General features: G+C 40.0%; 1 protein-coding gene across 2 annotated transcripts in view; it reads left to right on the plus strand.

The window, feature by feature from the left end:
* DROSHA (drosha ribonuclease III) overlaps positions 1-13,730 on the plus strand; it is a 118,395-nt gene that overhangs the window by 67,462 nt on the left and 37,203 nt on the right. For both annotated transcript variants that reach the window (XM_045003835.1, XM_045003836.1), the window contains 5 exons: positions 1,800-1,907; positions 4,312-4,450; positions 5,568-5,628; positions 8,928-8,987; positions 13,105-13,204. In XM_045003835.1, coding sequence (XP_044859770.1) covers positions 1,800-1,907; positions 4,312-4,450; positions 5,568-5,628; positions 8,928-8,987; positions 13,105-13,204 — 468 coding nt within the window. The remainder of the gene's footprint in view (positions 1-1,799; positions 1,908-4,311; positions 4,451-5,567; positions 5,629-8,927; positions 8,988-13,104; positions 13,205-13,730) is intronic.

A 13,730-nucleotide genomic window follows, 5' to 3' on the forward strand; every position in this document is an offset into this window, starting at 1 on the left:
CCAAATAGCAACTTTGTAACTCCCTTTCCAACTCTTTCTAGTGTCAATATCTCCAGAACTGCTAGAATTCAGTCCTTCATAATATTTGAAAACATTGGCCACTGAATTCTCATGAGGATGTTGGTGAAAGCAAGATGGCAATGAGAATGTAACTTTATACTGCACAATTTTCCTACCTGCCATCTTGAAAGAAGTGCTTAGTAACTTGTAAAAAGCTGGTTATCCCATAGGATTGCCAACTTTCTTATCACACAAAACCGAACACCCTTGCCCCTTCCCTGAGGCCCTGCCCCCGCTTACTCCATCACCCGTCTTTCCGTTGCTCACTCTCCCCCACCCTCACTCACTTTCAACAGGCTGGGGCAGGGAGTTGTGGTGCGGGAGGTCTGGGGTGGGGCCAGAATGAGGGGTTCAGGATGTAGGAGGGGGTTCCAGGCAGGGGGTTGGGGTGCGGGAGGGGGTGAGGGCTCTGGCTGGGGGTGCAGGCTTTGGGATGGGGCGGGGGATGAAGGGTTTGGGGTGCAGGAGGGGGTTCAGAGTGCAGGAAGGGCTGGGGCAGGGGGTAGGGGTCCGAGAGGGGTTGTGGGCTCCAGCCAGGGGGTGCAGGCTCTGGGGTGGGGCCGTGGATGAGGGGTTTCAGCTGTAGGAGGAGGCTTAGGTCTGGGGCAGGGGTTGGGGGGAGAAGGGGTTGTGGGCTCTGGCAGGGGGTGCAGGCTCTGAGGTGGGGTCGGGGATGAGGATTTGGGATGCAGGATGGGGCTCAGGGCTGGGGCAGTGGCTTGGGGTGCAGGAGGGGCTGTGGGTATGGGCTCCGGAAGGGAGTTTTGTTGAGGGAGGGAACTCAGGGCTGGGGCAGGGAGTTGGGGTGCGGGCTCTGGGAGGGAGTTTGGGTGTAGGAGGGGGTTCCGACCTGGGGCAAGGGGTTGGGGTGGCGCTTACTTTGGGCGGCTCCCTGGAAATGGCAACATGTCCCTGCAGCCCCTAGGTGGAGGTGCGGTCAGGCGACTCCACACGCTGCCCTCGCCTGCAGGCGCCGCCCCCGCAGCTCCCATTAACTGCCGTTCCTGGTCTATGGGAGCTGTAGAGCTGGCGCTCGGGGCAAGGGCAGTGCGCGGAGCCTCCCTGCCCCTGGCTGCCCCTTCTACTAGGGGCAGCAGGGACATGCCAACTGCTTCCAGGAGCCGCCTGGAGCCAGGGCAGGCCTTAGCTCCTCTGAGCCACTGACCGGAGCTGCCAGGGTCCCTTTTTGACCAGGAATTCCGGTCGAAAACCGGATGCCTTGCGACCCTATTATCCCAGGGGTCAAGTGATATAAAATGACCTTTCCTCATCTTGGTGGTTTATGAAATATTATACTTTAAAATTATGTCAGAGGCCTAACCTGGCCTTGAGTCTTCTTTTTTTTTTTTTTTTTTTTCATACTAATCAAAGTCTGCATATTGTAGCAAGTGCCAGATGGCCATGTAATGTTCTGTCACTACTTAACTTTACCTTGATATGCCTTGATATATTCAGCAATATGCAGCAGAAGAATCTTTCCACCCAACAGAGTACTTCAATAGAAGACTGTTTTGTTTTTCTTGGTAATTAATACCCATGGGGTAGGTTCTAATTTAGTTATATTCATTGAAGGGCGTAAGGCCATTATTATTTTTAGTTTATTTCTCATGTAAATCAAAACAAAGTAAAATTAATCGTGTCATAACAAGCTAAACTTCTTTAAGTGTTTGATTGTTACTCAGTTGGGTTCTCTGTGTTTTGTAAATGAATAGTTTTCCTCATTGCAATTATTTTCCTAGCATGCAATGATGCTTCCTGTTCTCACCCACCATATTCGCTACCATCAATGTCTGATGCATTTGGACAAGTTGATAGGCTACACCTTTCAAGATCGATGCTTGCTACAGGTAAGAAATGCTAAAAGACAAATTACATACTAATTTGCCATTTGAGTTCTGGATGACTGAAGCTCTGCTCCTGTGGAGCAAGGGGAGGGAGAGCTGCATGCATGACCATTGTCCCCAAGATAGTTAAGCTTATGTGTGTAAATCCTGCTGAACCCACTAACTGGAGAAATGAGGTCTATTGCTGATCTTGGAAAGTACCTGATTATTTGCACCTCTGATCTTTAAAAGGTTCCAAGTGTCCTGTGAGAATCTGTAAAATCAGGTTTCCACTGCTTGTGGTTTGTAAATCATGGAATTCTGCAGGATTAAAAGCATTATATACGAATGCAAGATTATGTTTTTATTACTTAGTGCATTCCTTTACTTGCCGAGTTCTGAAAAACTAGTGTCATACTGCGGATGTGTCTGTAAATTTTGCCTTGTATTATTTTGTAGTTTATTATTTCATGAAGAATCCGTTGTGTTCAAAGCTATGAACAGACAGATGTCTCTTCAGGCGTACAGGTGTTTGTTGAAATGTTCACTGTTACAAAGTGAAAGAGAGAAGTTGTGTATCTTTTGGGGTTTTAATACGTCTGTGTTGCATGATCAATCAGTTGTGCAAGTGCATTTTTGCACACTGGGACTCTCTCAGCAAAAACTGTCTATTGCAGATCTAAATTAAAGGGCAAAAATAAGTAAGTAGATCTATGTTATCAACCTATTTTAGTGCAAAAAGTGTATTTTATATATATTTTCAAATTTAATTGCTAATATTTAGGTGCTTCACTTTGGGGTTTTTTTTCTTTTTTTTTTAACATATAATGAATCAAGAATTATTAATAAAAACACTGAAATGCTTTGTACTCCTTGTACAAACCAGATTAGTTCGAGAATAGAGGGGATGGGTCTTATGCTTAATTATGAGCATAGATTTTTTTCAAATTTCCTGGGTTTTCGTGTTAAAGATTATTAAAAAAAAAAAAAGAAAAATACAGCCATAAAACCCTACTAACTGCCATAATAGAACACTTGAAGCAAAAAGCAAATAAGTTATCAATAATCAAGGAAAGCATAAGACAAGGTGCACCAACATAAATCACACTAAATGCACAAAGGCACTTTATCTAGGCTTGATCCTTATGCATGCTTATTGAATACTAAGAATTTGTTCTAGGAGAGAGAGTCCCTAGTGAGATTTATATTTTACCATTTAAATAACTGTGCATAGGATGCCAAATATACAACTACGTAATCTCCCAGTGATGATGTATGTTTCATCATACAGCATGCATTTAAAGACCTGACAGAGAAGAGACCCTGAGGGGTGTTTCGTGTGTTTTTGTTTTAACCATTCTGATAAGTTTTAGTGTGTTCTGTTTTAGAGGAGAAAGTGTTTTAGAGGGATAGGTTTGGCAAACTGTAGTTAGTACTAATTAGGTATTTAACAAGGATTTGAGGGGAAATGCGCAAGTTGAATAACAATTTGGTCCAACAATAGTTAAAATAAGCTGTGTTTGCGTGAAGAGGGCAAAGGAGCTGTTTAGCATCGAAGGCCCCAATCCTACAAATATTTCCTGACTAACTTTCTGCGTATAAGTAGTCCCATTTTAACGCCATGGGGCAGCTAACAGTTCTCATATGTATGTTTGCAGGATTGGGTCCTAAGTCTTTGTCTTCACTGTATTAATTGCTACTGATACCTCCCATTTCTACTGCCCTTTATACAGTGATAGCAGCAAAGATGCAAGTTCCTGGTAGTGCTTACAGTACAAACTAAATATAGGGCTCAAGTCTGCCACTCCTATTCACCTTCCCTAATACGTTGCTCTGAGAGGGGTCCCAGCAAAGGCAATGAGAGTAAAGGGCTATTCATTGTGAGCAAGAGTAGCAGAGTCTGGCCTTTGGTGAGCAGAAATTCGATCATCGCTCTTTTACCCAAAAAAAGACGAGGCTCTCCTTATTGATGCTTTACATATTTGTATTGAGTTACAAATGCTTGAAATGGTATTGCGGTATATAAATAAATTCATGTAGTAATAGTATTAGATTTCATGGTTTTTGTACTATGCAAATCTTCATATTGTTTAACATAGTTCAGCCAAGTTAGCAAGCAAAACATTTTAGGGCAAATTGACAATTCAGAATTTTTTTTTCTTTCAAAAACGAATGTATTTCTTTAGAAAGCTTTTTAAAGTTAATTAGTTTAAGTAGTGATCACGCATAAATGATGCGTTTCGTGACATATCTGAAGCCGTACATCCTACATTTTAATTGCTTGAACCAGAGTTACTAATTGCCAACAGCACATCATAGCATGTCTTCAAACTGAGAAATAGCTGTTGTTAGCAGCTACCAATCTAACATTGCTCTTAGCGTTTGCAAAAATAAACCCAGTTTTTGACTTGCACATGCTGCTTTCTAGCTTGCCATGACTCATCCAAGCCATCACCTAAACTTCGGAATGAATCCAGACCACGCAAGAAATTCCTTGTCCAACTGTGGGATTCGACAGCCCAAGTATGGAGACCGAAAAGTCCACCACATGCACATGAGGAAAAAGGGTATTCAATTACACCATTATTGTTTTCTCTCTCACCATCCTTAGCCTCTAAGAAGAACTGCCACCTAATTGATGCTTGTTCAACCTATATTCTCCTGAGGGCTTGTCTTCACTGCAGCGTTAGCTCAAGTTAACTCTGTGAATGAAGTTAGCCTAGCTGGAGTGAGGGTGGTCACAGTGAGTGATTGTGTCAGCAGTGCAAAGTAGCTGCATCCACACTTCACTACTAGCTGGAGCTTAAATAACACTCGAGCACGCACGCACACACACCGACCGCCCCTGAGGGCTAGCTATCTTGAGTTTAAACCACCACTTACCTGGAGCTAGAGAGTTTTGTGTGTGCATGGGAATCAGATTAGGGGCAACACTCAAGGATTATACCTTGAGCTAACACGGCAGTGAAGATTAGCTCTAGGAGAGAATTTCAGTGGAAGTTTCTAATGCTTGAGCACATGGTAATACAAATAATTAACAAATAATAATAATAATTGACCGGGAGATCTATTCTGAATTATTGGAGCTGATAAAATAAGCAAGGATAATACATCACAGAATATACTTTGTTTTATTTTTGACAAGTGTATCACTGATATTTTCATAATGCAATAAGTCGACTGAAGTATATTTTATAAAAATTGTGAAGTCTTATTAATGAGACCTCTTTGAAACACTGCTATGAAATCCTGCTGAAACAAGGAAGCAGTGCGGCTGTCAAATGTGTGGGCTCTGCTGCACAACTTCTTTCTCCCGTAAATACAGGCAACTGCAGTAATACAAATCGTCTGTTGTTCATACAATGTTTGAGGTGGGGAGCTTGGCCTTTCTGTGACTTTATATGTGGCTCTATGAATGTAAAAGCAGTTTCCTGTGGGCAGCCATTACCTAGCCATTAGTCCCTATAAGGATTATACCTGAATAAAAATGTCCTGCTGTAATTTAACTCTGGATCTGTGGTGTTTCTGCTTTCTGATTGTCCCAATGGCATTTTTTGTTTGTATGTTTTTTTAAATGCAAAGTGAGAGTTTTGCATGGTAAATACAAAGTGACGTTTGAGGAAATTACTTCAATGAAATTGGTGATGATTTTTAATAACTGTTCAGTATTGTTTATTTTTACAGGAATAAACACCTTGATAAATATTATGTCCCGCCTTGGGCAAGATGATCCGACTCCTTCCAGGTAATGCTTCCAGCATTTTAGTTATATGCTAATGTGTGCTGATCAGTCTTTTTCTTGGACCTAGAAGGTTAACTAAAAATGAAAATTCAACTCTAGTTTCTTAAAAACTTTTGTAACAAAACAGCCAGATGATTTTTAACTGTAGGGAAGTAAGTGTGTGTACACACATACTTATTTATATGCATGTGCAAGGAAAGGAAAATCGCTCCAAAAATATTGTTTTTGGTTTTTGAATAAAATCAAGTGTTTTTTGTTGTTGGTTTTTTTTTGAAAATGAGGAACAGCAAGAGTGGTGAATAGAAAAAGTCTTTAAAAAGGGTGTTACTCTGAGCTTGCAAAGCCACCATTTGCCAAAAACATCCTTTTGCAAGGCACAGAAAACCAAGCACCCGCTTTGTAATACTTGCAGTGAACAAGAGATTTAAGAGAGCTCCTAAAGAAAATCTGCTTCAGTCCACAAAACTTAAAGAATCATTAATACTTCTATTTGGACAGCTCAAATGGTGAACAATGAAATGCTACATTTATTTTACTGCATGTGCATAGCACAAACTTTCCACTGTACTGAAAAAATGATCAGGAACTAGATTCTGTGCCACCCTTACTCATAGTGAGTAGTATCTTACTGCATGAATAGTCCTATTGAAATCAACAAGGCTACTGATAAAGTAAGGTATCACTCAAAATGAGCATGGGTGACACAGAATTTGGCCCAATATAAATGAATATATATAATAACATGGAACAATATGTTTACTACAAAATTAATTGTTTAGCTTAATAACCAATTATAATAATTATAATGACAAATATAATAGTTAACTAAGTCACTAAGAATTCTGTGCAAATGAATTACATTTGTATTGCTTAAAATTTGCATTTAAGACATGCTTTGTAATCAGTTCTAGTTGCCCTGGTCCTGCGGGGCTAACCAAAGCGAGTAAGAGAGACTTGGGTCATCCTACCTATTAGAGAATTAGAAAATTGGTCTGAAATCAACAAGATTCAATAAAGACAAGAGCAAAGTACTGAATTTGGGAAGGAAATCTTAAAACTTAAGTGCACAACTACAAAATGGAGAATAAATGTCTATGTGGTGGTACTGCTGAAATAGATCTGGGAGTTATAGTGGATCACAAATTGAATATAAGTCAACAATGTGATGCAGTTTCTAAAAAGGCTAATATCACTCCGGGGTGTGTTAACAGGAGTGTCATAAGTAAGACATGGGAGGTAATTGTCCCACTCTACTCAGTGCGGTCCAGTTCTGGGCACCACACATTAGGAAAGATGTGGACAAATTAGAGAGAGTCCAGAGAAGAACAACAAAAATGTTAAAAGGTTTAGAAAACCTGACCTATGAGGAAAAGTAAAACAAACTGGGCATGTTTAGTCGTGAGAAATGAAGACTGAGGAGGGATCCAATAACAGTCTGCAAATATGTTCAGGGCTGTTAAAAAAGAGAATGATATTCAGTTGTTCTCCTTGTCCATTAAAGGTAGGCCAAGTAGTAATGGGCATAATCTGCAGCAAGGGAGGTTAAGGTTAGATATTAGAAAAAAAAAATGCTTAACACTAAGAGTAGGTAGGGTCTGGAATAGGGAGGTTGTGTGGGATCCCCATCATTAGAGGTTTTTAAGAACAGACTGGATAAGAACCCATCAAGGATGGTCTAGAGCTACTTGGTCCTGCCTTAGTGTAAGGGCTGGACTTGATGACGTCTCGAGTTCCCTTCCAACCCTGTTTCTGTGATTCTACCTCCATGCACACCCATGTAGGACTCTCCCAGAGTACTGCTCTGGGTGTGGGTGGAGGAAGCAGGAACACCTGCGAACAAGAGGATGAGGTGATGCTGGGTGCATGACGCTATACAACCCTAAAAGGGTTATTGTAAATTATTCCAATCCACATCCCGCTTTGGGGCAAGGTGAGAGCAGCAGAGGAGGAATTGTGATTCTGAGTGATGCTCCCCATGGATCGTGCTGCTACACTCTGTCCCCAAACACAGGGCTCAGCCTAAAGATTCAATCTAGTCTCTTTAGATTTTTCTTTGCGTTCTGGTGTATTTACGCTATTGTACTCCCAATTATAAAATAATATTTGTAAGTCTAGGTCTAATAGCCATCAAAAAGTAATTCCTTCTCCCAAACAGAAAGAAAAACAGGGAGAAAGCACTCAGTAATTATCCTGTCTCAGCTGAATGGACTGGAAAATCCACACTTCTCAGCTCTGTTTGCCATTATGCCTCTACAAAGAGAAGTTATAGTATAACTAACACTTCGCTTTTAAATAGTATTTGGTGCTTGAACCCCTACCAAAGTTCTGCTTTTTAAAGTGTTAGATGAGTGTTTTAATAATTTGAGGGGGAGCAAATTGCAATAAAAGCTGTCAGACACTTGAAAAGGGGCCTCTGGAAAGAAACCACCAATATCTTAGGCCTCGATTCTGCAGACATGACCTATGAAATCAATGGGGCTACTCCACGTGATTAAAGTTAAGCACGCATAAGTTATTTGCAGTAGCTTGAGATATTCTGTACTGACACTAGGTCCCTATCTTACTCAGCTGGTATTGCCTAGCTTTCTGTCCCTTACCTATTAATAAACCTGTTAATGGGGGAGGGCTTGGAAAAAAAATTTTAAACAAAAAGAAAAGAGAGAGCACTCATAGAAGCAATTAAAAAAAAGTGAGAGCAAGAGAGGAAAAGAAAGAGAACAAAGCTCTTATTAGTTTGATAGAGTCTTTGAAGGTATCTTCTTCCGTTCTAGTAAGTCCTCCTACGAGCCTGAAGGAAATCTCAGAAAATGGGGCAGAGGACACTTGTCTTTGACATTAAAGGGACTGTGAAAAATAAAAGCACATACAGACTGCCATGTAGTTGGAGATGCACCAACAAATCCATTGTAGAGTCATCAGGTCCAGGAGGTGTTTCTGTTTATTATAGACCTCTCCCCAGCAGCACACAGAGCTAAGGTTGGTGATTCATTTTAAATCACCTGGTGTCCATGGCAAAGCACACAAAGCCTGATCTCAGCATGCCATTACGCACTGCTAGTCAGAAATTTTGCCTCCTTTCTCCCTGTTAAATGCTGATAAATAATCTATGAAGATTCAGAGACCTGTGCTATCAGTTCTGAGTTTGATAACGTGTTCTTTGCTATGTATCAGAGAGGAAAGTATCAAAATAGGAAAGCAGCAGGATCATTCCCTTCCTGATCACCAAAAGAATTAAACTTTACTGTACAAATAACCAAAATTAACTGGGGTTACTGATGATAAATCTCAAAACACTTTTGCAGGATTAACCACAATGAACGTTTAGAATTTTTGGGAGATGCTGTGGTGGAATTTTTAACTAGGTAAGTGTGGCATTTTTCTACAAAGTTCTATATTGTGTCTCCTTCATCAAATTTCATATATTTTTTTCCTTAACATTCAACTGTACAACGCTTTCAGATGTGTAGGTTTTGATAGTCTGTGTATTTGCTGTCCTGTATCCTTGCAATGATTTTAAAAGCCGCACATCTGCGTATGCTTCTTTTCAAGCCTCTTACAATGCTGGTGCTGTGAAGAGTAAGATTACAAGATGAAAGGCTAGTGTCTCTGTCCTGTCAAATGCTATTTGAAGTTGCTCATGACTGTAGGAGATCAACTTGTCTTGGGCCAAATACTTTAGAGCTTATAGCCAATTTATAAAAAGGAGAGAGATTATTTTTAAATGTGTCATTTTTGTTTCCATGCCTTCCCTTGATCTCTTCCCCTCTAATCTCGAGAGTGGTGTTTACAAGCAATATTGAATGCGTAGAATTTTTTAGGGGGATTATTCTCTAAACCTCAGTCCTTAGGGGCACAGCTTGCATCTTGGCTTTCAAGAATATATTTACATTCATGTACAAACCATTAGAAAATAATAACACAAAACAAAATTCACAGCTCATCAAAAATCACACCCCATTTTGCTAAATCGAGTCTTCTGAAAGTAGTAAATACTGGAAAATTACAAAAATACTCAAACTGGCCTTTCTGCGCCTAATGCAAGTGGCAGCTAGCTTGGTGAAAAGTGTCATTTGTGACAAATAGCAATATCAGCATTCAATGTGAAAGATTTTAAATCCTTTTCCAGAGCCCTTGTCAGTCCATTTCTAAGAGGGAAGTAGTCAGTGTGCTTAAAGGGAGGCTTTTAAAAAATCTCATGGTATTATGGATAACAAAATTGCACTTTTGTAACCATCCTCCGATACCCAACAGTTACTCTGTATTACGGGCCACGTGTCTGTCAATATCTATTTCTTTACTTTAACAATCTGTGGCCTTTTCTAGAAGGTGTGAGGAGGCAAATTTTTTGGTGATAGAACACAAATTCCTAGTATTACTGCTTTAAAAATACTGTTTAATAGTACACAATCCTCTGAGAATTACAAACCTGTATATTTGGATTTATATGTAAATTTCAGTGTACATTTTGGGCTTGTCTGTGCAATGGGGTATCACGGTTTATGGGGTTGTGATTTCTAAAGAGTATTTTGCGCATTAGCGCTTTATCGTAGTGCCGTTCGAAATAGTACTCTGTTGAAGTGCACTAGAGAACCTTTAGTGTGCATCAGCAGGGTCTACAGGCCAATTAATGTCCAACATGTGAGCATGCGTTAAAAATCACACGGTCCCATAAAGCACATTACCCCACCTTGGAGACAAATCCTTCATTTTCAGTGTCGAACCTCTGAAACAACAGTGACATTTCTGAGAGATCCACACCACACTCAAACACTATTGCTGTAGTGCATTAAAATATGCAACTTCTAGATGTATGGTTTATCATCATTCTCTAATAGAGAAATGTTTTAGAAGAGGATCTGAAATAATCCCTCTTCCTCTCTGGAGATATATTGCATACTTGTGTGTGTGTGTGTTCCAGTGGCCCAGAATACCCTCTCTAAAGTAATTGAAAGTTTTTATTCTCTATATAAACCTTTATCCTTTTTTACATTTTATATATATATTTTTAATTTGACATAATTACAAGAACTCAACAACAAGTAGTTCAGATCATTCCTCCCAATATGTGATGCCTTGCGTTTGTCAGTATCTCAGCAATCATATGGCCCATTCAGCTAACTTTTTCCCCAGTTGAGGAAAACACTTAAGCAGATTTTATTGATGACTAACTTAAATGATTTCTTGTCATCTGCAATTTTTTCCATCTTGCTCTTTGCACTCTTTTCCAGATCACTGATGAATATGTGAAACATCACTGTGTGATACCTCACTGTTAAAAATTTTGTTAAATTGAGGCCCAGAATTTTAAATCTGACTAGTGATTTTAGGTACCTTATGTGACAGCCTCCAGCGTACAACCTGGACTGTGAGACTGCTGTGTCCCCTTTTAGTCTCTGTATCAGGGTACCTCTCACACTGCTGTGCTAGTGACAAGCAGCTCCTTCAGGCTTCACTCCCACATGGCCATTAGCCTTTGAAGGCACACCCAAAGTTACTTGCAGGCTCGCACAGTCACTCGTGAACTATACAAAGGGAGACACCACAAATCCCCCCAGCCCTAGCTTTGTACCCCAGAAATGTACCATCCTATACTGCTCAAGATCTTCTTGATCAGTGTAAACTCCTTAGTTTACCACTCCTTCAAAGTGTAGTGGACATGCCCCAGCTTTTGTAATCTGAGTAGATTCCTCAAGCACCTTAGCCAAACTGGTAAAAATAAAATATTAAAATAAGTTTCTTAACTACAGAAAGATAGATTTTAAGTGATTATAAATGTTTGGCATAGAGGTCAGAGTTGGTTACAGAAGAAATAAAAGATAAAATCACAGTCTAAATCCTAAACTTTATCAGACTAAGCAAGATTTGAATCAAGCAGTTTTTCCTCACTGTACTGGATGTTCCAGTTCCAGGCAGAATTTAGTTCATTATTCATACTAACTAGAAAGTCTAGTTAGGACCATCCCTTCTTCCCAGTTCAAAGATGCTTCCCTTTGTCTTGCAAATGTCCTTGTTTCTAGGTGTTGAGATGGGGGAGGCGAAGTGGTGATGTCATTGCCCCTCATTTTATACTCTCTTCCAGGTGCTGGAAAGATCCTCACTGTGTCACGGGGGTTAGACAGCCCCTATCTTGTATGTGCTCTCTCAGCAGTCTTCAGGAGGGGTCCACTGGGAGAGTAGATTCTCCTTGATTGCTGACTAATCCTGATGTTAATCTGTTTTAGAGGTGTTAGCTGCTCCTTTGTTGCCACTGAAAGGCTAACTGTGAGTGTCTCCCAAACTCACAACATATTTCAGTAACACATATGCAAAACTTCATGGCATCACTTACAATGGTAGTACATACAATTCAGCAGGATAGTAATGTTCAACAGATCCTGACTTTTCAAATGATACCTCACAAGGCATAGTTAGTAAGAAACATATTATAGTCATGTAACTGGTGAATATGTGGGTACAGGGTATTATTTTGAGATACAGTGTGTCCCACTTTAATTTTTGCATGACCATCTTGAGATAGCTCAAGGGGGGTTAATTTTACAGAACGTGCTGAGCACAGTCTCTCTAAAGATCCTGCCTCCTCATGGTCTTTGAGATTAGCCTCCCATAAACTAAGGCACCCAAAATCACTAGTCACTTTTGCAAATCTTAGGTAGGCTATTTAATCCCTACTTTCTTTTACTGACTGTTAGCCAATTTGTAATCCATGATTGTGCATAATTTCTTTAAATTAATTCCTTAATTACTTCATGAACTACTTTATTAAAGGCCTTTTGAAAGTCCATTATGTTTGTTCCTAATTCATTTTTCACAATATATACTGTTAATTATATTTTTCCAGCTGTGTCACCTTGGATAAAAATAGGCTAGTTGATTTCACTGTTGTATAGGCAGTTACTATGCAGTTTCACTATCATCAGGCTCTTGTGCACGCTGTTGCAATGTTTGATTTGCAGTAGCTTCAGGGAGAGGGTTGCCTTTAAAAACAAACAGAACAAAAACCCAAACTTTTCAGTGGAATTAAAAAAAATAGTATTGTAAAAGCATTTTAAAAAAAATCCTACATCTTGGGCCAGATTTGACTGAATGGTGTCTCCTTACTATGTTTGCCTGTCTGGAATCCAGCTGTTTTCTCTCACAATAGAGATTGCCTGCTCCTACTGAGTGTTTTGCCCCAGCATTCTTTTGTTGTAGAGGTCCAAGCTACCATTGAACTCTGCAGAGAAGGTGACAAAATGTGTGATTTCAGGTAGTTAAAAATTGTATGCTAAATAGTAAAAAGATGATCTATACAATACTGTTTTAAAAAAAAACACACGTTTTTACCATAGCTCTGGTGAAGTTCTGTGGTGGGGAGGGAACTGTGTCACCATTAAAGAACATGTTGAGTTGTCAGCATCCCACAGAGCAGCAGGTAATTGGTATGGACACTAATAGCAAATGTATCAGTGTTGAGTCTGTTTGAATTTTTTTTCTTTGCAGTGTCCATTTGTACTACCTGTTTCCAAGCCTAGAGGAAGGGGGGTTAGCTACATATCGCACTGCCATTGTTCAGAACCAGCATCTTGCTATGCTGGCCAAGGTATGTACAGGCATTTTTATCTCTTTATTGGAATTATGTAGCTATGATGTTACTGGTCTGTCTGTCCACCTATCGGTGTCTTTACTATATGTTTTGGATTTGAGTTTGGTCACTAGCTCTGTCATTAGTTTTGAAGGTAAACTTTGAGGAAGTCACATTTGGAATCTGACAAGGGGAGGGAGGAGTATGGAGGGGGCCTTCAAGAGGAGTGACTCCTTCTGCTAATACAGGGGTAGGCAACCTATGGCACGTGTGCCAAAGGCGGCACGCGAGCTGATTTTCAGTGGCACTCACACTGCCTAGTTCCTGGCCACTGCTCGGGGGCTCTGCATTTTAATTTAATTTTAAATGAAGCTTCTTAAACATCTTAAAAACCTTATTTACTTTACATACAACAATAGTTTAGTTATGTATTATAGACTTATAGAAAGAGACCTTCTAAAATGTTAAAATGTATGACTGGCACGCGAAACCTTAAATTAGAGTGAATGAATGAAGACTCGGCACAGCACTTCTGAAAGGTTGC

This window comes from Mauremys mutica, chromosome 2, assembly GCF_020497125.1.
Source record: "Mauremys mutica isolate MM-2020 ecotype Southern chromosome 2, ASM2049712v1, whole genome shotgun sequence".
NCBI lineage: Eukaryota > Metazoa > Chordata > Testudines > Geoemydidae > Mauremys > Mauremys mutica.